This window comes from Moschus berezovskii, chromosome 2, assembly GCF_049115385.1.
Source record: "Moschus berezovskii isolate FMDL1 chromosome 2, NW_MosBer_1.0, whole genome shotgun sequence".
Taxonomy (NCBI): domain Eukaryota; kingdom Metazoa; phylum Chordata; class Mammalia; order Artiodactyla; family Moschidae; genus Moschus; species Moschus berezovskii.
Window position 1 is genome coordinate 63,836,475 of NC_142461.1, and position 27,668 is coordinate 63,864,142.

A 27,668-nucleotide genomic window follows, 5' to 3' on the forward strand; every position below is an offset into this window, starting at 1 on the left:
TTTAGTTTGGTATAGAAACCTGTGTTACCATTTTCCAAAAAGCTCCCCAGAGGGCTGGTGGAGGCCGGGAGGGATATGACACCTGTTGGGAGGTCCCTGCCCTGGGGGCCCCTGGCTTGGATGGGCTGCAGCAGCCTCCTCTTCTCCTCTCCCCCCCTTACCTCTGCCGTCTGCAGTACGTGTGGGACCGGATGCTGGGCGGCTTCAAGCACAAGAACTTCCGCACCCGGGAAGGCACGTGTCTCTGCCTCGTGGCTACCCTCAATGCGTAAGTCTGGGTGGGGCCTGAGGGCTTCCTTGGCCAGGCGTTTGTATTTGTAGCTTTTAACTTTGAAATCATCGTACATTTATAGGAAGATGTAGAGAAGTGTCCTGGGAGGTGCCTCGCACCCACCCCCTGTCTTGTGAGTCTGTAGTGCAGGGTCCAGACCAGGAAGTCGGTGTTGATATGAGCTTGTTCAGGTTCCTCCAGTGACACATGCGTGTCCAGTGTGTTCTGTGTGTGCCCAGCTCTGTCAGGAGTGCAGCTCCAGATAACTCGCTGCCACGTTCACGGGCAGCCCTGAACCTCACCCCAGGCACTCTCACATTGCTCTTCTAGCCAGTCCCCAACCTCTACCAGCCGGTCACCTGTTCTCCAGCTCTGAGATTTTATTAAGAATGCTGTATGAATGGAATCACACAGAATGTGACCCTTTGAGATCAACTTTGTTGTTTTTCCCCACAGCATAATTCCCTTGAGGTTGCATATATGCTGTGGCTGAACAGTTCATTGCTTTTTATTGCCAAGTAGAATTCCCTGATGTAGACGTATCATAATGTATTTAACCATTCACCTGTTGAATACTTCCAGTTTTTGTTTATTATAAATAAAACTGTTATAAATACATGTACCAGTTTCTGCCTGAGCAGAAGTTATCATTTATTTTGGGTCAATGCCTGAGAGTGCAATTGCTGGGTCATTTATCAGGTTCGTTTTTAGTTTTTAAGAGAAACTCTTAGTTATTTTCTATAGTCCGTACTGTTATACATTCCCACTATCAGTGTGTGAATGATTTAGTTTCTTCAGAAACTAATGTTGAATGTTATCACTGTGTTTAATTTTAACCATTTTGATATGCATGTAGTCTGTGTCATTGTGGTTTTGCTTCCTTAATGACTCTTGATGTTTTAAAATTAAAACTTACAGATCACCTTTCCTGATTATGAAAGTATTACTGTATATGTCCTGGAAAATCTGCGTGAAGAAGAAAGTGATCATTGTCTATAATTCTGCTACCTTCAGATAATCATTGTTAACATGTAACATTTTGTTCCAGACTTTAGAGTTTTATTACTTTTTCAAAAACAAAATAGAGAGTGCAATGTTTGTATTACTTGGTAGATTTTTTTCACCTCTTAATGTGCTAGATTTTTCATTGTCATTAATTATGGCAAATGTCTGAAGCTTTTAAAAAATGTTTCTAGCCTTTGATACTGAGAAGGCAATGGCACCCCACTCCAGTAGTCTTGCCTGGAAAATCCCATGGATGGAGGAACCTGGTGGGCTGCAGTCCATGGGGTCACTAAGAGTCGGACACTACTGAGCGACTTCTCACTTTTCACTTTCATGCATTGGAGAAGGAAATGGCAACCCACTCCAGTGTTCTTGCCTGAAGAATCCCAGGGACGGGGGAGCCTGGTGGGCTGCCATCTATTGGGTCACACAGAGTCGGACACGACTGAAGCAACTTAGCAGCAGCAGCAGCCTTTGATAACAGTTGTCTCACTTATTTATCCTAAGGGAGTAATCCGAGGGTAGTCAGAGAGCATTGTATTGAGAGAGCATGTCTGTGACTGCGCTTATGGTGGTGAACAGTTGCCAGTAGCTTAGTTGTTCTCCAACAGGGCAGTGTCCTCTCAGCCATTCATTGCAGCGTTTTCATCATGCAGTTGTTACCTGAACATCCGTTGTAGCGGAGAACTGCACACGCTGCGGGGAGAGGGAGAGGGTTAGAGGAGGGCTCCAGGGACCTGCCTGGTAGCACAGTGAGTCAGGCAGAGTAGGAACCATCATGGGACAAATAGTGATGCCAGCACGGTGGAACCCTCGCTGGGCCAGGCTCGGGCTTCAGCTTGGAGGGACGCCAAGTGAAGGGGGAGACTTGTGAGAAGCACTCACAGTCTTGGACTCTGTGCAGAGGGCTTTTGGGCGTGTGTTTATTTTGGAAGCACGTAGGGAGGATAAGGAGTGAGCCTTGGTGAGAGATAGTGGTGGGGGTAGGGGAGGTGACTTTCTGTCTTCTGTTTACACCACCAGTAAAGCATTCCTTTTGTTTTCAGCTCCGGAGCTCATACGTTAACACTAAGCAAGATCGTGCCACATATATGTAACCTACTAGGAGATCCCAACAGCCAGGTGAGTGTATTTGGCAAGAAAGGAAAATCGTTGGTTTCACAGAGTGAAGGAACATTTTGGGGATGTGTGGGTGGGTTTTACTCATCTCTTAGAGCTCCAGGTATTGTTTGCGATTGTTGGTTTAGTGCCCAGTAGTGCCCCGTATCTGGTGTCTTGGGTAGACCTGGGAGCCGCTCTGCTCTTCTCTCTAATGGGCCCCCCATTAGCCTATAAAGTGACTTCATCCAGACCAGCCTCCAAGAGAAGGACACTGTGGTCACCATCTGTGTAGCCAGAGAGGTGGGCATTGGGGAGGGAGCAGTGACCCCCTCCCAGAGAGGGAGAGGTGGGCTGTTCAGGGCCTGGGGGCACTTCTCAGAGGTGATGGAAAGGTGCCGTGTTTCGCTTTGGGTGGTGGCCACACTGGTGCCTCGTTGATGTTTTATGTAAATTAAGTCAAAAACTGAAAAACCACAAAGCACCACTTCTCTAGTGGTCAGGGCAGGTGGGGGGCGGCGTTGGTGAGTGGTGAGCCCAGCTCAGAAGCACCGTTTCTCTCTAGGCCACTCCTAGTGTCATCAAGGGCCCTGGCTGTCACCTTAGCTCACACAGCCGCTTAGATAAAGGGGCTTAATTAACATGGGACAGTGACGTACAGAAGTGTACACTGTGACCCTTGAGCAACATGGGTCCAGAGCACACAGGTCCACCTTCAGGCGGATGTTCATAGGATACACTGCTGTACCGCACGGACCCTGGTAATCTGGATCCAAGGAGGCTGAACCATGCATGTGTGGAGGGTTGGCGCCCTGACGCCCTCATCGTCCAGGGGTTGACTGTATGCTGGGAACAACGTCTCAGTTTCAGCCTTGACTGGCAGCAACTGAAGTGCACTCCGTGGACACGTCTGCATTCCTCTCGCTGCCCCCAGCTCAGCTCCGAGGGCCCGGGGTCTGAACACTTCCTGCCCTCTACTGCTTCCGTGTCTCTGCCCTTCATCCCAGTTGCATTCCTGCCTCCTTTTTGGGGCTCTGCTGTGCTGCCCATTCCTGCTTGATGCCAGGCTATGCTGGTCTCTCTCGCCTGCACCCACTTTCTTCTTTCTATTCATCCTCTACCCAACCTTTATTGAGAACACTTGACATTGGAAATGTGATTTTCAGATATTTTTATTTTTTGAATCATGCTTTATTGTGCAACATTAAAAATAACAGAATCTACTTTTTAAAAAGATTCTAACTTACCAAATGAACTGTTTTGCCTTTTTGCCCCCTTAATGTCTTGTCTCCACTTTGTTTTCTGTGCGAAAAATGATTTATGCAGGTCACTCTCTGAGGCTGTGACTGCTGCCACATGGTGTCCTGTCCTTCTGTAGAGAAGGAAAGCCAGCCGGTCTGGCTGAGGCGCTTTGTTCTTCACTCAGATGCTTACCTGGTGGCTCAGACGGTAAAGGGGGAAGGAAATGTTAGCCCACTCCAGTATTCTTGCCTAGAGAATCCTGTGGACAGAGGAGCCTGGTGGACTGCTGTCCATAGGGTCGCACAGAATCGGACATGACTGAAGTGACTTAGCATGCATGCATGCATTGGAGACAAAAATGGCAACCCACTCCAGTTTTCTTGCCTGGAGAATCCCAGGGACAGAGGAGCCTGGTGGGCTGCCATCTATGGGGTCGCACAGAGTTGGACATGACTGAAGCGACTTGGCAGCAGCAGCAGCAGACAGTAAAGAATCTGCTGCATTGTGGGAGACCTGGGTTCAGTCCCTGGGTTGGGAAGATCCCCTGGAGGAGGGCATGGCAATCCACTCCAGTATTCTTGCCTGGAGAATCCCCATGGACGGAGGAGCCTGGCGGGCTATAGTCCATGTTGTCACAAAGAGTCAGACACAACTAAGCGACTAAGCACAGTACAGGTGCTTACTCTGGTCTGACAGGTGATGTGAGTATTCACGCTGGGCCCGGGAGGCAGAATGGGGGTCAGTGAGGCCGGGGTCAGCGGGCAGTCATCGGCCATCTGGAGTAGGCAGCATCTGTAGCCAGAGTTTCCCGCACTGAGCATCTGAGGAGCCTGTGTGTTCACATCTACCCGAGGAGGGTTTCTCTGCACGTGAGCGAGTGTGTGCAGACACACAGGCCTGAGGGCCTTACCTCCACCCCTGGGGATGCTACCTGCTCCCCTGATGCCACCCCTTAGTCACCCCTCCTCCTGGGGGTGCCTATGTCTGTGTGCTTGTGCTCCTGACTTTAGTCGCATTTCCTTGTCCATCTTTCCTGCTAGTCTCTGAACCATCAAGGTCCAGATTACCCTGTCTCCTCTTTATCATCCCAGGACCGCCTTAGGACTGAGTGGATTCTGCAGAACTATTTGCATGGCTTTTCCCTCTTAATTGTGGACATCTCAGGCTGTAGAGGACAGTTGTGTCTTCCTGGTGCTGTCACTGCCCTGGGTGCCCAGCGTTATGGTCTTCTTCCATCCAGCCCTCAGTCCTCTGGTGGTGGTGGTGGTGTGTGTGTGTGCGGGTGGCTGGAGGGCTCTGCGTGGCCCTGCACGTGGCTCCTCACGTCAGTGGGATTTACCTTTAAGGTGAACCCTGTAGACACTCCTGCCCCAGAGGATGTGAGTCTTTTGATTGGATGTGGTCTCATTGTACAGTGACCCAGCTCCTCAGAGTGGACCCCACACACAGGCTCTGTGTGGCTTAGGATGCCTTTGGCTGCTGAAAGTAATTCAGTTACGAGAGCAGCAGGGACAATGTATAGGGCCCCCTGTAAAGGGGGCCCGAGGGAGGGAGGCCGCAGGGCGTGTTAGCAGTTGTGTGATGTCCCCGGGCCTGTGCGTGACTCGCTCTTCTGCTGGGCTGCCCAACCCCCGGGCTTTCTTCTCTGCAGCTCTGCTCACAAGACTGGCACAGGTATAGTCCGGCTGTGTGTGTGTCCGGCCCTCCTGGCAGATGAAAATGTGCTACTCTGTCCCTCTCCTGTTTTCAGCTTTTTTATATTGAAAGGTTCACATTTAGATAAAGTGGAGAAAAGGTTGTACTCATCCCCTTGTGCCATCACGCAGCCTCAGCAGCGGCCCACTCAAGGCCAGTTTACTTTCACTGCTTTTGCTCCTCCACCCCATCATTTGGAAGCAAAATGTATTGAATGGATGGTTTTGAAGGAAATCTTAGACATCTGGTTATTTAGTTCTTGACTACTCCAAAAGGAACGGGCTCCTCACCTAATCTTAATACCACTGTTGCTTCCTGCCCCTTTAGAGTGACTCGTTTCCTCGTGTCATTAAATGCCCAGTCCACGTGCACTTTTCCCTGCGGGTCTCCTGTGGTTTAGTGTTCCCTGCGTTTCTCTTTCCCCAAGTGGAGAGGCGTTTCCAGAAGCTTTCCTCAGGTTTCCTGTCGTATCTCATGGTGGAGAGTTGTATCTCGGGCCCCTGTGTTAGCCGAGGGTCAGGGGAGGGATGGAAGGATGGGGTGGCTTTACAGTCATGAGATGTTACCTTCCTAGCTGAAGTCAGGGTTTCCTCCTTTGGGCTGTGGGTTGCAGAACAGGGCCTATGTCTGTTGCCTAGGAGGACAGGGCAAAGGCAGCCAGCAGTTTTGAGACACTTGCTTAATAGGGAGTCCCTTGCCAGATTGAAGAAGGAAATGGCAACCCACTCCAGTGTTCTTGCCTGGAAAATGCCATGGACAGAGCACCCTGGTAGGCTATAGTCCATGGGGTCAAAAAGAGTCAGACATGACTGAGCGACTTCACTCTCACTTTCTGCCAGATAGGGAAAACTGCAGTTCTGCCTGGAAACCTTTGATATATCTTCATTAGCTGCCCAGCTGGCCTCAGGCAGTGAGGTATCGTGTCTGCAGGCCCTCACCCCCACATCTGCTGTCTGTTTTCCTGAGCAGTTTGATCTGCATCTTCAAAGCCTGAAAGCATCTTGCAGTGCCTGAGGACCAGCCTTGATCTCAGTGTTCTCTGCAGTTGGCCTTGGGCTGGGCTGGCTGTGCTTTGTGCTGGGCAGGTGGGAGAATGAAGTCCCTGGTGAGGGTTTGACCAGCACCTGAGAAGTGGGTGGGTTGGTGGCTATGGAGGATGGGGTGACTTTGGCCTTGCAGGAGTTTCTGGGGCCCTCCTTTTCCCTGAGGGTGAGGTTTCCCCTTGAGTTTCAGGCTGTGTAGGGAGCCTGTCTCCTGCCACTCACATCTGGGTAGTGTAATGAGGTGAAGTGACAGGCACGTCCTGGGGCCCTTGTCTTTTGCTACCTGAGTGGTCTGAGCTGTTGGGGTCCTTTGCAAGGTGAGCCTGTGGGTGGCCAGAAGCCAGACTGGGACCTGCATCGTTGCATGTGGAGGGGAACACTGCTTTATCCCTTCGGCCTCAACTGACTTGCTTTAGGGACACTTGTCTTCTCAGCTGGGTTACAGTACTCTTTAGTGCCACACACAGTCTCTTCTTCTGTGATTCTTGAATTGAGGGTCGTTTAACTGACCCTGTAGCTTTCTGAGCCTGAAGAGTAGTTATTTAAAGGCTAAGGTTGTTAGTCTGAAAGAAGTAGATAATACCAGCTCCACCAGCCATTGTGTTGAGTGCTTCATATTCAGGACCACAGGGCACAAACGGCTGGCCTGAACTTGAATTTTAGCCTACAGGTGGGTGCGTGTGTGTGTCTATATATGTGTCTGCAGGGTGATTTTTACTTTTGGAGTTTGGACAGTTTTACCTTTGGGAGATGTGTATTTCTGAGTTTTCTCCAAAGAATGAGGATGAGGCAGAGCTGTACTTGCAGCACCCCAGTATGTGTGCCCCCATGGCCACAAGCTGGTGGCATGTTGGCAGCTGCCTGCCTGAGGCTGCATTCCCTTGCCCTCTGCCCTCAGGGTCCCCTCCCTGGGTCCTGCGTACTCATCCTCCCACCCTGCTCTGCTCATTGTGTTACTTGCCTGGGCCATGTAGGCACCCTAGTTTGGTACCTAATAGGCATGTATTTGTTGAGTTGAATCCATTATTTTTTTAACCCCAAAGCAACCTTCCAGTTATGAAGGAGGAAATTGAGATTAAAAGACTTTAAATATTTTGTCTAAAGTTATATAGTCTGTAAATGGCCAAGTAGGTCCTGAGGGCTACTTTGACTCTAAGGCTAGTAATTTTGTTGATTGATTGAATGAACGAATGAGTGATTCTTTGAATTCTGTAGTGCTTTACAGTTTTCCTAAGTTACACACACAATTTCATATAGTAGTCCCATAATAACCCCCTTTCCACCCCTATATTGCCCCTGCCCCTTCCCTCTCCTTGCTGGCAACCACTAGTGTGTTTTCTCTATCTGAATGTTTCTTTTTTGATTCATTCACTAGTTTGTTGTGTTTTTTAGATTCCACATATAAGTGATATCAGTATTTGTTTTTTTTTGTCTGACTTATTTCACTTAGAAGGCTAGTCATTTTTCCACTAAATCCCTTAAACTGTTTACAACCCGGACTTTTAAGTAGCAGACAGGATATTGATTGCTCTTTAAAGAATTTCCCCAGTGTGATCTGCTCTGGCTCCAAGCAAATGTCATGACTAGAAAGTAAGCAGTGGCAATGTGCCTGTCATTGATTTCAGATAGTGGCATTGACTGCTTTTGTAAGATGTGCATGTGTCAATATGAAAATGTTTCCTGACATCATAAATTATTTCCTTTCCAAAATAATCTGGTAATCTGTTATTCAGCTCAGGCTACCATAGCAGAATACCATAGACGGGGAGGCTTGAACAAGTGAAACTTGTTTCTGGCAGTCCTGGATCAGGGTGCTGGCATGGCCGGCTCTGGTGAGGGTTCTCATCCCATTTTGCAGACACAGAGAGCTCTCTTGGCGTCTCTCTTATAAAGACAGCCCTCCTGTTGTATCAGTCCCACTCTTATGACCTCATTTAACCTGAATTCCCTTCTTCACAGGCCCTATCTCTGTCTGCAGTCTCACTGGGCTTCAATAGAGTAATTTTTTCGGGGGCTGGTGGCGGGGGGTGAGTCACATACACAATTTGGTACATAGCATCAAGTTTTAGGTGAGAAGATAGTAAGAACCTGGAATTTGCCTATCTATCACAAGGGAAAAAATATGAGTAAAGTTGCCCGTCATGCACTACTGTCAATCATAGGGTGACTTGCAGCGTTCAGGTCTGTAAATTGTTCGTGTTCCTACTTCCTTCCTCTGTCCGTCACTCTCTGTTTCCTTGATTTGCTTGAGACCAAATCTGGAATCATGTTGCTTTCCTTTGTGTGCCTGCTCTCCTCCCCTGGGTACCCCCCACAGGCTGGCCTTGAATTCATTGGATTTAAAAAATTTTTTTCTTTCCACCTTTTTACTGGCAAAGTTTTAGACCTGTAGAAAAATGGAAAGGGTACTGTAGTGAACAGTCATATTTACCATTTAACATTTTGTCACATTTGTTTTATAACTCAACATGGATACTTATGCACACACGTACACACACATACACAGAGAAATACTTTTTATTCTTGAACCATTTGAAAGTATCTAGCACACATGATCTTTTTACTCCTATAAAATAACAGAGATATTTTTATATAATCACATGTTTTCACATCTGAGAAATTTAACATTGATAAACTATTAAGTTAGTGCAAAAGTAATTGCAGTTTTGGACCATGGATTTTAAATCATTATAACTAGGCTCAAATACATTTTTATTAATCAGAATAGGAACCATTACAGTCAACATACTTTGCCAATGAGAAGTAAGTTTGTTTATTCCTCTAGCATAACAATCCATGTTTTGGGATTCGATGAACTCTTGGAAAGCATTTCCTGCCTCCTTCTGGTTTGTAAGTGTTTTCCCTGCAAAAAGTTGTAGAGATGCTTGAAGAGGTTGTAGTCGGTTGGTGAGAGGTCAGGTGAACATGGTGGGTAAGGCAAAACTTTATAGCCCAATTTGTTCAACTTTTGAAGCTTTGGTTGTGCAACATGTGATCAGGTGTTGTTGTGGAGAAGAATTGCACCCATTCTGTTGACCCATTCTAGCTTCCGGCATTTCAGTTTCCAGTGCATTTCCTTGATCTGCTGAGCATACTTCTCAGATGTAATGGTTTCACTGGAATTCAGAAAGCTGTAGCGGATCAGACGGGCAGGAAACCACCAAAGTGCTTTGGAGCTTCTTCTCAGTGCAACCACTGAGCTAGTCATTGCTGGTTTGTTGTATAAAATCCACTTTTAATTGCCTGCCAGGCTCCTCTGTCCATGGAATTCTCTAGGCAAGAATACTGGAGTGGGTTGCCATTTTCTTCTCCAGGGATTTAATTGCACATCACAATCCAGTTGAGAAATGGTTTGTTGTCATATAGAATAAGAGAAGACGACAATTCAAAACAACAGTTTTTTTAAAATTTTCGGTCACTTCGTGAGGCACCCACTTATCGAGCTTTTCCACCTTTCCGATTTACTTCAAATGCTGAATGATCAGAATTATCTTGCCAACTTCTCCTGTGTTGTAAGAGGATCGGCTTCGATGGTTACTCTCAGTTAGTTGTCAACTTCCAACGGCCGGCCACTGCACTCCTCATCTGCAAGGCTCTTGTCTTCTTTGCAGAACTTCTTGAACCACAACTGCACTGTATGTTCATTAGCAGTTCCTGGGCCAAATGTGTTGTTGATGTTGCAAGTTGTCTGCACTGTTTTACGACCCATTTTGAACTCAAATAAAAAAATCACTCAAATTTACTTTTTTGTAACATCGTTTATATAGTCTAAAATAAATATAAACACCATGTAATAAGTCATTAGCAATAAAACAAAATGAGAAATGTACATTAAAATGATGTATAACACAACCACATTTATTTAAGAATGTATTCCGATTATCAAATGGCAAAGTTGAACAATCCAAAATCCCAGTTACTTTTGCACCAGCCTAATGTTTGGTATATATACAGTCCATATTCAAATTTCCCCATTTTCTTTTTTTTTTTTTAAATAAAGTTCATTCTGTCTCTGGAGTCTTACTTATCCAGACCTTTCCCCCCCGTCTGTGTTTGGCCAGACTGCTGCCTTGAGCTTCCTGAAGCTTATGCCGTGCTGCTCTGCCTTCATGCCTCCGCGCTGGCTGGTTACCTTGTTTGGAGCCTGTCTCATCCCATTTCTTCCTGCTGAAATGCTGTGTTTCTAAGCACATTTTAAGTGTTTCCTTCCTCTTCCTTAAAATGTTTCTTGATATCCTCTGGTGTGCTCACTCCCCTCTACTGTGTGAGCTCTCTGTACTCTTCTGTATAATATTTATTACATCCTGTCCTCTATTAAATGTAGAATTTATGGACTTTTTTCCCATCTACCTTTTAGAACTTTGCACTTTTTGAATACAGGTGCTGTGTAACCTTTACCACACTTTTCTGTTGCTAAGTATTTGTTTAATTGGCCTACATCCAGAATGCTTTACATGGTGTTTTTTCTTTTTTTTAGAATAATTCACTTATTTGTAGTGTTTTCCACTTTTATCTGAAATTTCTAGTTTCCAGACATCATCTTAAAGGATGAAAAGAACTAAGGGGTATAGACTTTAACATGGACACAGGGTTGGGATCTGAATTTTTTTTCCATATTCTCTGGAGCTGTGCCCACAGAGTCAGAGCTGTCAAAGCATGGCTTTGTCTCATCCCATGTCTCTAAGGGGTTGGTTCAGAGTCACGTTGGTGAGTGGGTGATGAACTTGGGGTGTTGGATAGCCTGTTGTGTCCGCAGCAGGAAGCGCTGGGGAATGACACAGAGCAGCTGTAAGATCTCTTCTTTTACATCTAGGTTCGAGATGCAGCAATAAACAGCTTAGTGGAAATTTACAGACATGTAGGAGAACGTGTGAGGGCAGATCTCAGTAAAAAAGGATTGCCACAGTCCCGGTGAGTTCAGACTTTTTTCCTTTCTCTTGCTCTTTCCCCTCCTCTTTCTCAGTTAACATCTTGGTTTGCACTGCTTATTTTGTTATGGGGTAATTTTTTTGAAAGACTACATGGTGAGAAGATTGGTGGCTGGCGATCTTGTCCAGATCATATCTCAGGGGTCCCCTTTCATTCCACTTGCTCAAAAGACTTTCTCACCCAGATGTCTGACCTGGTCCCTTGCCACAGACTGTTTTTAGAAGCATATTTAAAAGTGATTGGTGTTGAAAGATTTTGCATTCTCTGGGTTCATGTGGTTCTACATTTTGTATGTACATGGAACCTGGTATCTTGGGGGTTTGAAATGTAGTTGTTTGAACGAAGCCTTTCCTAGATAAATCTGGATAGAAATATGTAAGTGATAATTCCAGACATCTTTGAGATGGTAGCTTTCTGGCTAGTAATGCCAGTTTCAACATCCAAGTCTCCAGTGCAAGGAGATTAGTGTCTTACCATATCCAGAGTCCCCTTGAGTCCACAGATGTTTCTGTTGTCAAACTTTTAAAAATAATGAAAAATCAGTTATCTATGATTTTTAACTATGATACAGAAATTTTATACCAAATTAATTTTAAACCTTTTGACTGTCTAATTGGGAGAAAGTAATATGAAAACCCTGGAAAGTTAGGCCTGGAAGGGACTCACCAAGTGGTTTGTCTGGACCTGTCATTGCGCCCATGGGGACAGCTGAGGCCTAGTGACAGGAAGTGACTGGAGACATGACCCAGCTAGAAAGTCAGGGCTCAGGCCGATGTCCTGTGCTTCATTTTCTCTGTCCATTCCACGAATGAGCTTGCAGAGTATTGGGCGTCTCCATCTGGGGCAGAATATTGAGATACACAGGAGCCATCTGTCTTGACGTCCCTCAGTTGGGTGTGATGGAAGTGGGCGACTGACCCTGCAGTCAGGGTGCCAGTGGCACTTGAGGGGGGACATCCTTACTTGTTGAGTGTCGCGTCTGACCCCAGTGTTGCTTTCATCATGGTCCCTGAGCCTTTGTTGTTTTTTAAAGCACTGCAGTATTTTATAACAGTAGAAGGTGCTGGGGATACTAGCAGACAACGTGATCCATGAGCCCTGGGGGAGGGGTCAGCAGTTAGTGTGGTGGACACCAGCCATTTACACTGAAGCCTTTCAGTGGACAGGGTCATCAGACAAGAATACAACTACTTTTCATGTTTTTTACATGAAGGTAATCTGTGAGAACAGGGGTTTTTAATTCCTGTATTTTATGAACCTCCAGCTTGTAGTCTCTGAATATATGGTGAGAACACTTGGGAGGGAGATGAACTACGAAGTACTGACCAGGCTCTTGGGGAAAACTGGAGACTGCGGGGAAGCAGGGGCTAGTTAGTGATGATGTCTCTATCATTGTTGGGGAAATGGGTCTTGGGCCATGAGAACCTCTCCTGCCCAAGGCCTGGTGTCACCATGCTGAGTGCCTCATGGTGAGCCTAGGCCATGGCCGGCCTGTCTTCCCCATGGGATTCCTGTGCCATGTTCAGCGGTCGCTACAGCAGCTGACAGCAGGGCACGTGACATGGTGAAACTGAGGTCTAGCGAGGTGGGCACCGCGGGCGAGTCGCATTGCAGACCGAGGCATCCTTACATAGGCCTGCATGTGGGGTGGGCCTGGGCTCTGCCTGGACACTAGGATGTGGGGCTGCCTACCCATTATGTCCACAGAGTGGGGTCGGGAGTCTGGTCCAGGTGTGGCTGCCCACCTGCTTTCCTGTTGGGACTCTGGCATTTGTGGGGCCTTTGGCAGTGCTGGGTGAACAGCCCCCACAAACCCTGGCCCTCAGATTTAATGAGCTTGCCTAGTGCCAGCATTCCATGCGTCTTGTCCCAGCTTGTGGCTAGGAATTGAGCATGTTCTGTGTGACTCCGCCAGGAGAAACTCCAGGAGTCTTGAGTCTAGTTTCCTGTGGTCCTCACCCCTTTGCTGATTTTCCTTTCTGTCCTTTTATATTGTAATAATCACAGCTGTCAGTGTGACTCTGTGCCAAGGCCCTGAGTCCTCCCAGTGAGTCGTGAAACGTGGACTGGTCTTAGGGACCCCACAGAGTGAGTTAGGTAAGGCCCTGGAGCTGGGGCTAGAGCCTTCCCTTGCAGACTCCCAGTCATGGTTTTTTCCCCACTGTCAACTCTACTCCCTTTAAAAAAAGATTGAAAAGAAGTAACAGAAGCATTAGTGCCTCTGTGATTAGGAATGAGAGTTTCCACCGTCTCATGTTAGCTGAAATCCTTCCTCAAATTCTGGACCAAAAGGAGAGGGTAAGCCTAAGGAAGTGACCCACAGCTTTACAGCCATTGTCATAAAACTGGCAGACAGAGTACTTGAAGAACTAGGCTGTTAGTTCTTGACTGGAAGAATTGGAAACTTCATTTATCTTTATATTTATTACAAGACAGTTGCATTAAACCTTGTACTATGAGGGTCAGAAGCTCTGACTGTCACCTTAATTTTGATGGCTAGAAATCCGAATAAGTCATAGAAGGAATCTCCTTCCATCATTTGGAAAGTTCGGTATCTGTTCTGTGTGGCTGCAAGTGGCCGACTAGGATACTTTGAGTATCCTAGACTTCTTTTACATCGTTATAGGTTTTTTTTGTTAAGAGAGCATAGAAGAGTCTTTAGCTTGGCAAGATTCCATAGCACTAACAAAATATTGTGGAATTTGCTTAATGTTTTCTAAAACTTGCCTTTAGTCTGGAATAAAAAAATGTTGTCCTCTAGCAGCTGTCCTTGGCAGTCCAGTGGTTAAGAATCCACATGTCCATTTCAGGGGACACAATTTTGATACCTGGTTGGGGAACTAGGATCCCACATGTAGTGCAATGCAGCAGAAAAAGAGAAAATGCTGTCTTCTTATGAGTTTGTTCATTGAGTGAGAACTTTATTTGAGAAGAAGATTAATTGCGTCTCTAGGAAATAAAATACATGATGAAAAAGGATGCCTTTCTCATGTCAGCTAACTGATGTAGTAAGAGTGATCTGATTTAGGCAGCAGTTTTCTTTGCCCGTTCTTCAGCTTCACTTTGAAGGAGCTGGAATCATCCTTTGGGGCCATGTGTTCAATTGTTATTTGAGTATGTCATCTGTTGTCTAAAGTTACTTTCATCCAGAGGAGAGAATGGAGATATTCAGCCCAATCTCCATCTTAGAAGGTGTTCCCTATGTGGGGTCTCAGCACAGCTGAGCTGTGAATGTCAGTTAGCATAGTATTGGAAATTTTCTGTCATTTCACACATATTGTTTTCACAGTTCACACGCATGATGTGTTCAGAAAACGATTCACTTCTCACTGTCCATTTTAAGAGACCATATCGCTGTAGGATATTTGTGAGATGTCTCTGGATCTAAGGAAAATGTCGGTAGATTCCTGTCACTTACTCTCCAAGGCTTCCCTTCACAGATGGATGCTGTCTGCCCACGTGGACACTCACTGTCACCCCACTGTATATGCCAGAAAATATTTCTATTCCATATGGTATGATTTAGTTTGTGAGGCTTTGGTAAAAAGATTGCTGGTGTGAAATTTCTTCTGGAACCATCATTTGGGAACCAAGCTCCTGAAACAGCAGCTGCTTTAAATCTGATGATAGTTTTAAGTTCTAGATAGAGCTAAAACATGTCGTTGGAAGCATTGTAACGTTTTGGTGAACTTTCTTTGTGAGCCTGCAGTTTTGAATATAGCTGTCATAGTATTTGTTTATAAAAACCTTGCAAGCATTCACTAGACATTATTATCTAATGATTGTATTGTTGAGGGAGAATTGAAGCTTTCTTATTTTTGGTTTTAATTTGCTTGCTAATGGTATTAACAGGGAGGGCCCAGGGCAAAAGCAGGTGAGAACTGTGCTCTGTAAGACCCCTCTGGTTTCTTTTTTTAAAAAATTTGTTTTTGGCTGCACTGGGTCTTTGTTGCTACGTGAAGCCTTTCTCTGGTTGTGGAGAACGGGACTACTCTCTGGTTGCAGCGCTCAGGCTTCTTGTGGTGGTGGTTTCTCTTGTTGGAAAGCGTGAGCTCTAGAACATGGGCTCAGTAGCTGTGGCTCACAGGCTTTGTTGCTCCGCAGCATGTGGGATCTTCCCGGACCAGGGATCAAACCCGTGTTCCTTGCATTCGCAGGTGTTCTTAAGCCCTAGAGCACTAGTGAATGAGCACCCCTCTCATTTCTAAATTTTATTTTCTGTAAGTCATTCATACAGAGAGGGTTGACTAGATTTACAAGATACATTGAAAAAAAGGGCAGTTTCTTATCTCTTCTGCCACTTTTCCTCAGAGGAAAACACCTTCAACTGTATTTACTGACCCTTTTGTATCTGTTGCTTTGTCTCTAAGTACTATGCGTGTCCTACTATTTCTTAGTTTTTTGTCACTGTTAAGAATTTAACTTCACATTATGAAGGGTGAATTTCAGTTCTTTCTTCCTACCCTCCCTCAGGTATACTTACCCTCTCTACATCCACCAAAGCTAGTCATGGTTTCATTTTGATTAGTAGGACACCGTTTTGTTTATTCTGTCACTGTGCGTGCCATTCACAGCTCATCGTTTATATTTGGTGAACCATGACGACTTTACCTCCCCCCTCCGCCCCTCCACCTCTACCCCATTGTTTCCCTGGGTTTGTCTTACTTTCACCTGTGTAGTTGTCTGTATGCGTCTCCTGTGCTTGGCTGACTGCGTCCTGCCAAGTCAGGGACGTCTCCTTGAGCCTGCCCTTCCCGTCCACACCGGCCATCTCTTCTGCCTTTTGCTTTATCATCCTCCTGGGGCTGCACTGCACCTTTCGCTGCAGGCGCACCTACTGATTCTTGGAGACATGGTCTTTCTTGGTTTTCTCCCTCACCAGTAACTTTCTGAGGAAAGATGTGGAAAAGAGTAGTTTTTTGAGTCTGAGAATATCTTTATTCTCTCTTGATTTTGATAGTTTGTCAGGGTCTAGAAGTCTAGGTTAGAAGTCCTTTTTTTCATCCAAAATGTGGAAGCTAATGTGCCTCCCTCCCCTAATTGAGTCTCAGCTTTCAGTGTTTCTAGCGAGAAGTCCATAGTCATTCTGATTTTTTTGTCATATATTGTCACTTTGCTACTCTTTGTTCTCATTGTTGATCTGAAACTTGATAGTGGACCTTATGTGAGACTAGTTTCTTATGCATTTGGAGGGCCTTTCACAATGGAACCTCATGTCATCTAGTTCTGGGCAGGTTTCTTTATAATGACCTCTTAGACTAGTTGATCCTCTGATCCTCTTATTTTTCTCTCCCGTTTATAGCTTCTTAGTTTTGCCCTGTGAGTAATGCTGCTGTGAAATTGGGTGTGTAAATATCTCTTCCATTCCCTGCTTTCAGTTCTTTGGGTATAAATAGTCAGTAGAAGCTGGAGCAAGTGGTAATTCTTGTTTTTTAAGGAACTGCCATTCTGTTCTGTAGCTTTTGTACCAGTTTGGATTTCTGTCAGCAGTGTACATCCTTGCCAAAAATTGTTATTTTCTGTTTTATTTTGATAAATAGCCGTTCTAATGGTTTTCTCATTGTGGTTTTGATCCTCATAGAATTTTTGTTGGAACCTCGTTGACAATGAACTGACCGTTAATATAAAAATTTCTTTCTGTTCACTTATATTCCATTGATCTATATGCCTGTCCTCCTAGTAGTACACTGTCTTGATTAATGTAACTTCGTAGTAAATTTTGAAGTCAAAGTTTGTTCTATTTAAGATTGTTTTGGCAATTTTGGGTGCCTTGCGTGTCCTTGTGAATTTTAGGTTGTATTTGTCAATTTCTGCCTGAAAAAGACATCTGGGATTTTGGTAGGAAATGAATCTGTAATGAGTTTGGGCAGTATTACCATCTTAATAACATTGTCTTCCAATCCATGAACATGGAATGTCTTTCCATTTTTAGAAGTGTTTAATTACTTTAAATGATTGCTCAGTAGTGTCCAGAGGACATGACTTGCACTTCTTTTTGTTAAATTTATTCCTTGTGTTTTCTTTTGGTTCTATTCTAAGTAGAATTTCTTTTCTTATTTTCAATTTCAGATGGTTCATCATTAATGTATATAGATTATAATTTTTTTTTATATTGATCTTGAATCCTGCAACCTTGCTGAGCTCCCTGGTTCTAATGGTTTTACTGTGGGCTTCTTGGGATTTTTTTAATACAAGATATGTCAACTGCCAGTAGAGAGAGTTTGTACCTCTTAATCCCCAACTACATATTATCCCTCACCCTTACCTCTTCCCACTGGTAACTTCTAGTTTGTTTTCCATTTCTGTGAGTCTGGTTTTTTGTTTGTTTTGTTCACTAGTTTTATTTTTATTCCACACATAAGTGATAGCATATTATGTTTGTCTTGTTCTGACTGGCTTGTTTCATTTGGTATGTTGTACTTTCATTTTCATTCATCTCAAAGTATTATCTAATTTTCTTTTTATTTTCATCTAACCTGTTTGTTTTTAGGGCTGTTCTATTAAATTCCAACATTATTTCTATTTGTTATTCGTTTCTACTTTTATCCTGTAATGGTGATAAATCATAATTCCTATGTTCCATGGTTTTAGTTCTTTGAAATTTATTGGGGCTTGTTTTATGGCCCAGTATGTGGTCTGTCTTAGAGAATGCTCCAGGTGCTCTTGATAAGAATCTGTATTCAGTTGTTATTGAAACATGCACTATTGAAGTCGTCTCTTAATACTGATGACTTACTTATTTCTCTCTTCAATTCTGTCACTTTTTGTGTTATATATTTGGGGGCTCTGTTCTTGAAAGTGAAAGTTGCTCAGTCATGTCCAACTCTTTGCAACCCTATGGGCTATACAGTCCGTGGATTTCTCTAGGCCAGGATACTGGTATGGGTAGCATTCCCTTCTCCAGGAAATCTTTGCAACTCAGGGATTGAACCCAGGTCTCCCGCATTGCACGCAGATTCTTTACCAGCTGAGCCATGAGGGAAGCCCTTGAATACTGGAGTGGGTAGCCTATCCCTTCTTCAGTGGATCTTCCTGACACAGGAATCGAACCGGGGTCTCGATCTTTTTGTGTCATACATTTGGGGGCTCTGTTCTTAGGTGCCTATAATTATGTCTTTCTGATAAATTGATCCTTCTTTTAATGTAAAATGTCCCTCTTTGTCCCTGATAGCGCTTTTTGTCTTGAAGTCTATACTCTCTGATATTAGTATAGCCACCCTAGGTCTCTTTTGAACACTTTTTCCCATGGATTATCTTTTTATATCCTTTTGCTTCATCCCTTGTCTTTGTGACCGAAATGAATCTCTTGTAGACAGCGTACAGTTGGGTCTTGATTGTTTATTGAACCTGAAAATCTTTGTCATTTAATTGAAGTATTTAATTCCATTCATATTTAATGTACTACTGATAAGGTAGACTTTATTTCTGCTATTTTGTGTTGCTCTTTGTGTTTTATATGTGATGACTTTTTTATTTCTCTGTTCTTCCAGTGCTGCCTTATTTTGTAATCAGCAGATACTTTCTAGTGTGCCAGTTTAATTTTCCTGCTGTTTTTTTATGGAATTATTAGTGTTTGTTCTGGGGATTTCAATTTACATCTTAAATTATGCAGTCTAATTTGAATTATTATTATTAATTTTAGAATTAAAAATTTACTCCTACATAGCTCTGTTTTCTTCTCCTCTGTTGCTGTTCTTTTATGCATATTACATCTTTGTACATTATAAGCTTTCCAGCATATAGTTTTGTAATTACTGCTTTGTGTAGATATCCTTTTAAGTCATGTAGGACCAGAGGAGAGTTAACAATAAAAAAAAATTGTATTTTATATTTAGCTATGTTTTGTATTTGTTGTTCTTTAGTCACTAAGTTGTTTCTGACTCTTTTGTGACCCCATGGACTGTAGCCTCCCAGGCTTCTCTGTCCTTGGGATTTCCCAGATAAGAATACTGGAATATTGGTTGTCATTTTCTTCCCTGGGGAATCTTCCCGACCCAGGGATTGAACCCAAGTCTCCTGCATTGGCAGGCAGATACTTCACCACTGAGCCACCAGGGAAGCCCGAGTTTTCTATTTATCTTTGTAGTGTTAGTCACCTCTTGTTACCTGTTGGGGATTGGTTCCAGGACCCACTGTGGATGTCAGAAGTCCACTGACGTGAGTCTGTTACATAATTGGGGTAGTATTTGCGTATAACATATGTATATACTTTAAACTGTCTCTAGATTACTTATAATAATACCTAATACAATGTAAATTCTATGTAAAGAGTAGCTGGCGTGTGGAAAATCCAAGTTTTCGTTTTCAGTTCAGTTCAGTTCAGTCACTCAGTCGTGTCCAATTCTTTGCGACTCTGGGGACCACAGCACACCAGGCCTCCCTGTCCACCCCCAACTCCCGGAGTTTACCCAAACTCATGTCCATCGAGTCGGCGGAGCCATCCAACCATCTCATCCTCTGTCGTCCCCTTCTCCTCCTGCCCTCAATCTTTCCCAGCATCAGGGTGTTTCGTTTTGAAATTGTCTAAAATTTAAAAAAAAAAACTTTTTGATTCCACCATTGGTTGACTCCCTGGATGTAGAACCCATAGATATGGAAGGTTGACTGAACTTTTACTGGTGTTCTTTATGTCTTCATGTGAATCTGGGCTATTGTATTGTGTTCTTTCATTTAAATCTGAAAGAGTCTGTTATTTGATGTTTTGCTTATTGAGAAATGTCTGAAATTCTCCTTCATATTCTTCTACTACCCAGGTCTGCACTTTATTATATTGGTAGTATGGCTTCATGTAAAGACTGAAATACCTTTGGTCCAGAGAGGCTTCTCTGCTTCCTTCTTTGAAGGGTAATTTTCTTGGGTATAGAATTATTGGCTGGGATTTTTAGTTTTAGGACATATTCCCACAACTGTCTGATTTCCTCTGTTTTAAATGAAAAATCAGTTGTTAGTCTTATTGGGGAGCCCATGTATTGTGACAGATGGCTTCTTAATTGTTGTTTTCAAAGTATTCTCATGGTCTTTTTTTTTTTTTTAATTATTTTTTGTTGTGCTGGATCTTCATTGCTGCACTTGGGCTTTCTCTAGTTGCAGTAAGTGGGGGCTACTCTTTGGTGTGGTGCATGAGCTTCCCGTTGCAGAGGCTTCTCTTGTTGCAGAGCACAGGCTCTGGGTGCATGGGCTTTAGTAGTTGTAGTACATGGGATCAGTAGTTGTGGGTCACAGGCTTCCTTGCTCTGCAGGATGTGGAATCTTCCCAGGCCAGAGATTGAACCTGTAGCCCCTGCTTTGGCTGTTGGATTTTCATCCACTGTACCTCCAGGGAAGTCCTTCTCTTGGTCTTTTCTTTTCAGCACTTTGCTTTTCATGTGTAGGTTCCGTTCCGTTCTGTCGCTCAGTTGTGACCGACTCTTTGCGACCCCGTGGACTGTAGCCTACCAGGCTTCTCCGTCCATGGGGTTCTCCAGGCAAGAATACTGGAGTGGGTTACCGTTTCCTTCTCCAGGGGATCTTCCCGACCCAGGGATCGAACCCGGGTCTCCCGCATTGGAGGCAGATGCTTTAACCTCTGAGCCACCTAGGTTAGAATCTCTTTAAGTTTATCCTGTTGCAAGCTTGTTGAACTTCCTGAATTTGGAATGTTTTTGGTCATTATTTCTTCACATATTCTTTTTGTCCTTTTTCCTTTCCCCTCTCCTTCTGGGATTCCCATCGAGTGTATGTGGGTATAATAAGATAATCTCGTAGACTCTGTTTATTATTACCTTTTCCTGTTCATTTTTCTTCTGTTTTTCAGACACAATAGTGTCAATTGACTCATCTTCAAGTTTGCTGCTGCTTTGTTCTCTGAGATCACTCAAGTCACTGTTGAGCCTCTCAGTTCAGTTCAGTCGCTCAGTCGTGTCCGACTCTTTGTGACCCCATGAATCACAGCACACCAGGCCTCCCTGTCCCTCACCAACTCCCGGAGTTCACTCAAACTTATGTCCATCGAGTCTCTAGTGAATTTTTAATTTCAGTTGTCTATAAATTTTGAGAATTTCTGTGATTCTTTCTTGGGTTTTCTATCTCTGCATTGATATTCTCTGTTTGGTGAGACCTTGGTTCTTATATTTTCCTAACTACATTAAGAGTGGTTGATTTCAAGTATTCATCGAGTTAGTCCTTTAAGGTTAGTTTCTGTGACTGATTTTTTCCCCCTGTGTATGGGCCATATTTACTTGTTTCTTTATGTGTCTCATAAGTTTTTTGTTGAAACTGAACATTTAAGATTATGCATTGTGACAATTTTGAAAATCACATTCTTCACCTCTCCTCAGGCTTGCTGTTGTTGGTGCTTATCGTTTTTGTTGCTCACTGCTTACGTAGTGACTTCATAATTCTATAAAGTCTGTATATTTGGTTTTGTGTGGCTACTGCTGTCTTCTCTGCTTGGCTGGGTTAGTATTCAGCTGATGATTAGAAGTTTCCCTTTCATTGCCTTTGCTGAAGGCTCTCTGTGTTGGAACATACTTTCAGCATTATGGCAGGCAGTTTATACATTTCTGCCTTTAGATCTCTTTACTGGTGCTTGTGTAGAGTTTCAAGGTCAACCAGAGGTGAGACATTAGTGCTGTAGTCCTTCTTGGGCATGCACAGAGTCTTTCCCATGTATGTGATCTTGTACATTCCCAGGAATTTGTCAGAGCTTTTCAGAGTTTCCTGAGAACACCTCCTCTTCCAGTTTTTCCTTCTAAGTTTTTTTGACAGTTTCTTTGCCTGGAATGTTATTGCCATCTCAGGCAGCTGCCATGTTAAACAGTTGTGAATTCTTTTTGATTGTGGCCTCAGGAAGAAAGATCTCTCACTGAGCATGCTCTGAGTGAGGTCAGGTAAAGACAAACCCTGTGAATGGGGGTTCAGGAATATGCCAGACAGATCATCAGAAAATGACAGTTCTCTGGGAATGGGGATTTTTTAAGGGTCTCCAGACTTGTTCTTGCCTGGAGAATCCCAGGGACGGGGGAGCCTGGTGGGCTGCCATCTATGGGGTTGCACAGAGTCGGACATGACTGAAGCGACTTAGCAGCAGCAGCAGACTTGTTCAACTCAGAATTTCTAGTGGTTGTGAGTCTGCTGGTTTTCAGACTGCCATGATTGTCAGGCTGTTTGTTTTCAGCCTGAGTTGAAAATGGAAATAGGGCCCTTCCAAAGCAATGGAAAGCTTGCTGTTCTTACCAAGATTCAGCCTTTTTTGCTTGAAAAATGCTCAGATTGTTACAATTCTTTGTTTGATTTCCACAGTTTTGGAAAACTTGATTTTGTCCGATTTTGCTGATGTTTTCTTTGCTTCCTTGAAGGATCAAATTTTCAGAGGTTCTTAGGGTACCTTTTTGAAAGGATCCTCCCCTGTTTGCTTTTATGACTATAATATTTTCTCATTTATTTGGAGATGTAAATAATGTATTTAAAAAAACCATTCATAGTCTCTCCTCTAAATTTTAGAGGGGCTTCCCTGATAGCTCAGTTGGTTAAAGAATCCGCCTGCAATGCAGGAGACCCTGGTTCAATTCCTGGGTTGGGAAGATCCGTTGGAGAAGTGATAGGCTACCTACTCCAGTGTTCTTGGGCTTCCCTAGTGGCTCAGCTGGTAAAGAATCTGCCCTCAATGTGGAAGACCTGGGTTTGATCCCTGGGTTGGGAAGATCCCCTGGAGAAGGGAAATGCTACCCACTCCAATATTCTTGCCTGGAGAATTCCATGGACTGTATAGTCTCTTCTCTAAATTGAAGTTTTGGGGTATCAGTATAGTCTCTCTTTTTCATATTAGAAGTTTTATTGATGTATCATAATCCTTGGTTGCTGCTGCTGCTGCTAAGTCACTTCAGTCATGTCTGACTCTGTGTGACCCCTTGATGGAAGCCCACCAGGCTCTCCCGTCCCTGGGATTCTCCAGGCAAGAACACGGGAGTGGGTTGCCATCTCCTCCAATGTGTGAAAGTGAAAAGTGAAAGTGAAGTCGCTCAGTCATGTCTGACCCTTAGCGACCCCACGGACTGCAGCCTACCAGGCTCCTCCATCCATGGGATTTTCTAGGCAATAGTACTGGAGTGGCTTGCCATTGCCTTCTCCGAATCCTTGGTTACCTGCTCATATTTAAGAGTAGCAGACTGAAAAGCCAGTTATAAGCTGAGTGATAGGTAGAGTTTGTTTACCGTGAGATTGCTAGTATTTGCTTTTAGGAAATTATTTTAAATTTATATTATAAGCTGTTCTAAGAAGGAATAATTTGATCACACTTTTGCAGTAAAATAAACACCAATTGGATTGAGTTGAATATAAATTTTAAATGCAGAAAAACCAGGGTAAAAATGATATTGGATTATTTGTCAAACTCGTGAAGAAATTTATTTTTATTTGAGATTCAAAGATTTAAAATTTAAAAAGTCCCAAAAATTGGTGGCTTCAGCTGGTAATCGTTAGTTACGTATTCAGTGTCTCTGAACATATAAAACTCACCAGTTAGACTTGTGCAGAGAGGTTCCAAAAGAGGAGTTTTGTACAGCTGTGCTCAGAGTAAGTAGACAAAAGCCATTCTTAAGTGAGGTTTATTGGTGTTGAACTATCATGAAGCCAGATTGCTGCTCCCTGGAGGTGACTGTCTTGCCAGGAGCCATGGTCTAGGCATTACTGAGCAGTGAACAAGGCAGCTGTTGAGACAGGAAGCTGTTGAAAAGCAGGGGGAAGGCATGCCTGCCTGCCTGAAGTAACTCTGAATTAAGGTGCAGCTGCCAACAATGGTAATCAGTTTAGCATTTTCAGGCCTGATTGTTGGGCCTGCTGGTTATGGGTAATGTGGCCACAGTGAGTAGACATCCCCTGAGGTCTGCATAGAGTCTGCAGACGCTTCCACGGTTGCCATGGATAATGGTGAATACTCTCCTAGGAATGGAAGATATACTCGCCCCCTCCCAGTGATTGCAGGGAAAACCAGCTGGAGATCTCCTTTGTCCCTGCTGGGCAGACTTGCAGGCCTGCTCATGTCAGAGGGTATAGTTGTGACTCAACAAAGTGGTAACTTGGTCAGGGCAGGCCCTGGCAACCTGTATAGGGATATTATTTATGGGCTTGTTAAGCCATTGGGAGTCTTTGTACTTAGAAAAGGGAAGGTGATGGACATCCTCAGAACTTGATTCTAAGACATCTTGCCAGATTTTCAGTGAAACCTGGAGTAGAAAGTGAGTGGTAGTGTTACTCATCTGGTCCAGGAGTGACAAATAGATCTTTAATTCAGTTCCCACTGTGATTCATTGGTGATAGCTGTCTGGAGCAATTCTGAGGAGGATTCTGAGGGTACATCTGGGCTTACCTGGAGAGATGGGTTGAAAAGATCACTACCTGTCATGAGATGGGAAGCAGGAGAGGCAGTGCATCAGGCTGGTTCACCTCCTTCATTTTACCTCTGTTTACTGATGAGTATTTTGGGTCTTCTGTATCTTAGAATGTCACAGTGTAAGTAGACTAGAATGAAGCAGAGGTAAATAGGCTCTAGATGGTCGGAACTTTCCAGTCTCAGCACCCAGTTAGCTCAGTGCTGGCCCAATGAATGAATGCACGTGTGAGCTGACACTGGAGCGTGTGAACTACCTAGCTTCCCACCTTTAGGGTGGGGGCAGCAGCAGGCACCAGCCCTCTTATGTGGTGACGTCACCCTCTTGCATGACGGTGCTTGGTGTGCACAGAATACCAAAGATGATACAGGTCCCTTCCCTGCTCCCAAAGGGCTTCCATCCTGATGGGAAAGGAAATCAAACCTGTTTGAAGTGATTAGAACTTGTTTGTCAGGCTGGTTTGTAAGAAAGTGCTAACAGTTCTAGTCTGGTCCCTGAAATGGGTGGTGCAAGTTTGAATGCAAAAATGCATGACTTTGTAATCTCAGCCTTTATGCTTATTCCAATATATCTATATTTAGCTCAGAAAAGCCTCTTTTTTTCTTGACTTTTCCTTCAAGGTAGGATTCCAACCCATCCCAGTTCCTCGCATTTTTGGTGTCACTAGGATGGAATATTTGAACTAGTTAAGGAGTTTCGCTGCTTTCAAAATGTCAAAGTAAAAGTGATCCAATAATAGAAAATATGTGTCATGTGGATTTTTAAGCAGAAGATTATCCAGTCACAACATTTACTTTTAGAGAAGTTGTAGCATTTTTTTTTAAATAAGCAAAAGTCACAGAAAAGGCTTTGTATTGTAGTATCAGTGCATTCTGAAAATCTGTACTCCAAGTTGTCAGCAGTATGTGCTTAGAAATAGGAGAAACAAATATTTTTCATGATACATGCATTTTTTTTGGAGATGTCAGTCAGTTTAATATAATGTCTGAGAGCCTGGCCTCTGGTTCTTACTCTTGGGGCTGGCATCACCACCCTGACCAGCTGTGTCACTTTAAGGGGGTCTAGATTTCTCCATCTGTAAAATGGGTATGATAATATATAATTTCTTATACAGCTGTTACAAGAATTAAAGGAGATCTTTCAGTTGGAGCCATTAGGTCAATGCTTGGCTTAAAATAAGCATGGCTCATTTCTTATTGGCATAGTTACTGTTGTTATTAGATGGGTCTCAATGAGTAAGACCCAACTTCACATTAGTATAAAATATAATTGTAAATAGTGATGGTTAATCGTTTATATATATATTTTTTCATACAGGTTGAATGTAATTTTTACAAAATTTGATGAAGTCCAAAAATCTGGAAACATGATACAATCTGCGAATGGTGAGTAGAAAATCAACCATTCTACTTGTACTTTTCCAGGTTTGTTTTTAGCCTAAGGAATGCTATATTCTGATTCTGAACAGCTGGATTTGATATTGTGTTTCTAGGTGTGAACTTTTAATCTCCATTTACCCACCTTCCCAGGCTGGAAACAATGATCTTGTCATTGACTTTCGTCCATAACCTACACCGAATCTGTTAGCTAATCTTACTGGCTTATTTTAAAAATGCATCCAGAATCCCAAAGATTCCCAGTGTACCCACTCCTCTTCTTCTGGTTCAGGGCATTGTGGTGTTTTACCTGCACACTTGTGGCAGCTCCTAACCAAGATGCTTGGTTTTACTCTCTCCCAGCACCCAAAGCCTGTTTTTCCCTCAGCAGCTAGAGTGATCCTTTTAGGATGCAGTGCAAGTGATGTCAGTCCTTTGTTCATTCAGAATCCTCTGAAGGTTGCCCAGCTCAGGGGCTCCTGGTGTGCTGCGGGCCCTGTGTGGTCTGGTGCAGCCCCCCATTCTGAGATCATCTTGTATTGTTCTTCTCAAAAGTTCCTTGGCTCCAGCCCATTGGCCTCCTTGCTAATTTGTAACATTTTACATTTGTCCTGCTTCAGGGCGTCCGTGCTTATGATTCCTTCTGCTTGAGACACTTGTCCCTGGCTGTCATTTAGGGCTGCCTTCTTACTCCATCCAGGTCTCAGCTGCAGGCTCCCTTCATTACACAGACGTCAAGAACAGCATACCCGGTGTTGTGAGGGAATGCACTCTGCACTCACCCTGCTTGATTTTCCTTCTTAATTTATAGTAATTATAAAAATATCTTTTTGTTTGTTCATGAGGGTAAGAACTTTGTTCTCTTTTTTATCCTTAGTGCCTTTTGGGAATCATCAAAAAGTCTGTTGCCATCAAGAACTTTTCTATTCTTGGATACCTCATTGTATCATAGCCATTTCACAATTGCTGGGGATCTTAGATCATAGCATAGTTTTTACATTTTGAGGTTGTTTAAAAAGTTTTGAGTGATTTCTTCCAGAGTGACACGGTACCTGAAGGCAGAGTAGGAACAGAATCCAGGTCTTGTGACTCATACTCCAGCTGCATACCCATTGTTGTCAGTAAGGAATTGTCTTTAAATAGCTTGTTTCTTATAAAACACTTTGATTAACCCTCTTATTTCTTTTTTGTACATTTGTAGAAACATTATAGCATTCAAAAAAAATATTATGATTTAGCTATCACCAGCAAAGTTATTTTTCTTTTCTAATTAATTTTCCTGTAACTGTATAATTTATATTTAACCATGGCATAGTTTATATTTTGTGTGTGTCTGTATAGTTTCTATGGTTTTCTAGTTTAAAACTTGCTGGCACCAAGATAGAAAGTACTGGGCAAGGAGGTAGGAGGGGTGGCACAAACGGAGTTTGTGCTTCCTGACTTTATTGTATATGAGATAGCATCTCATTATAATGCTGACACTGGGGACAAAGACCACATTCACATTGGAGACCTGCCTGGAAGGTTTTATATTTATCAAGTCAAGGTAGTGCTCAGTTGTGTTCAATTCTTTCCAACCCTATAGACTATAGCTCCCCTCACCAGGCATCTATACCTATAATACACATATTAACACACACAC

The 27,668-nt window shown here is 43.6% G+C and overlaps 1 protein-coding gene across 5 annotated transcripts in view; it reads left to right on the forward strand.

Annotated features, from left to right (window-relative positions):
• The window catches only part of CLASP1 (cytoplasmic linker associated protein 1), a 279,111-nt gene that overhangs the window by 100,842 nt on the left and 150,601 nt on the right, over positions 1-27,668 (forward strand). For all 5 annotated transcript variants that reach the window (XM_088828824.1, XM_055398059.2, XM_055398061.2 and 2 more), the window contains exons 5-8: positions 177-268; positions 2,323-2,398; positions 11,168-11,265; positions 25,968-26,035. In XM_088828824.1, coding sequence (XP_088684950.1) covers positions 177-268; positions 2,323-2,398; positions 11,168-11,265; positions 25,968-26,035 — 334 coding nt within the window. The remainder of the gene's footprint in view (positions 1-176; positions 269-2,322; positions 2,399-11,167; positions 11,266-25,967; positions 26,036-27,668) is intronic.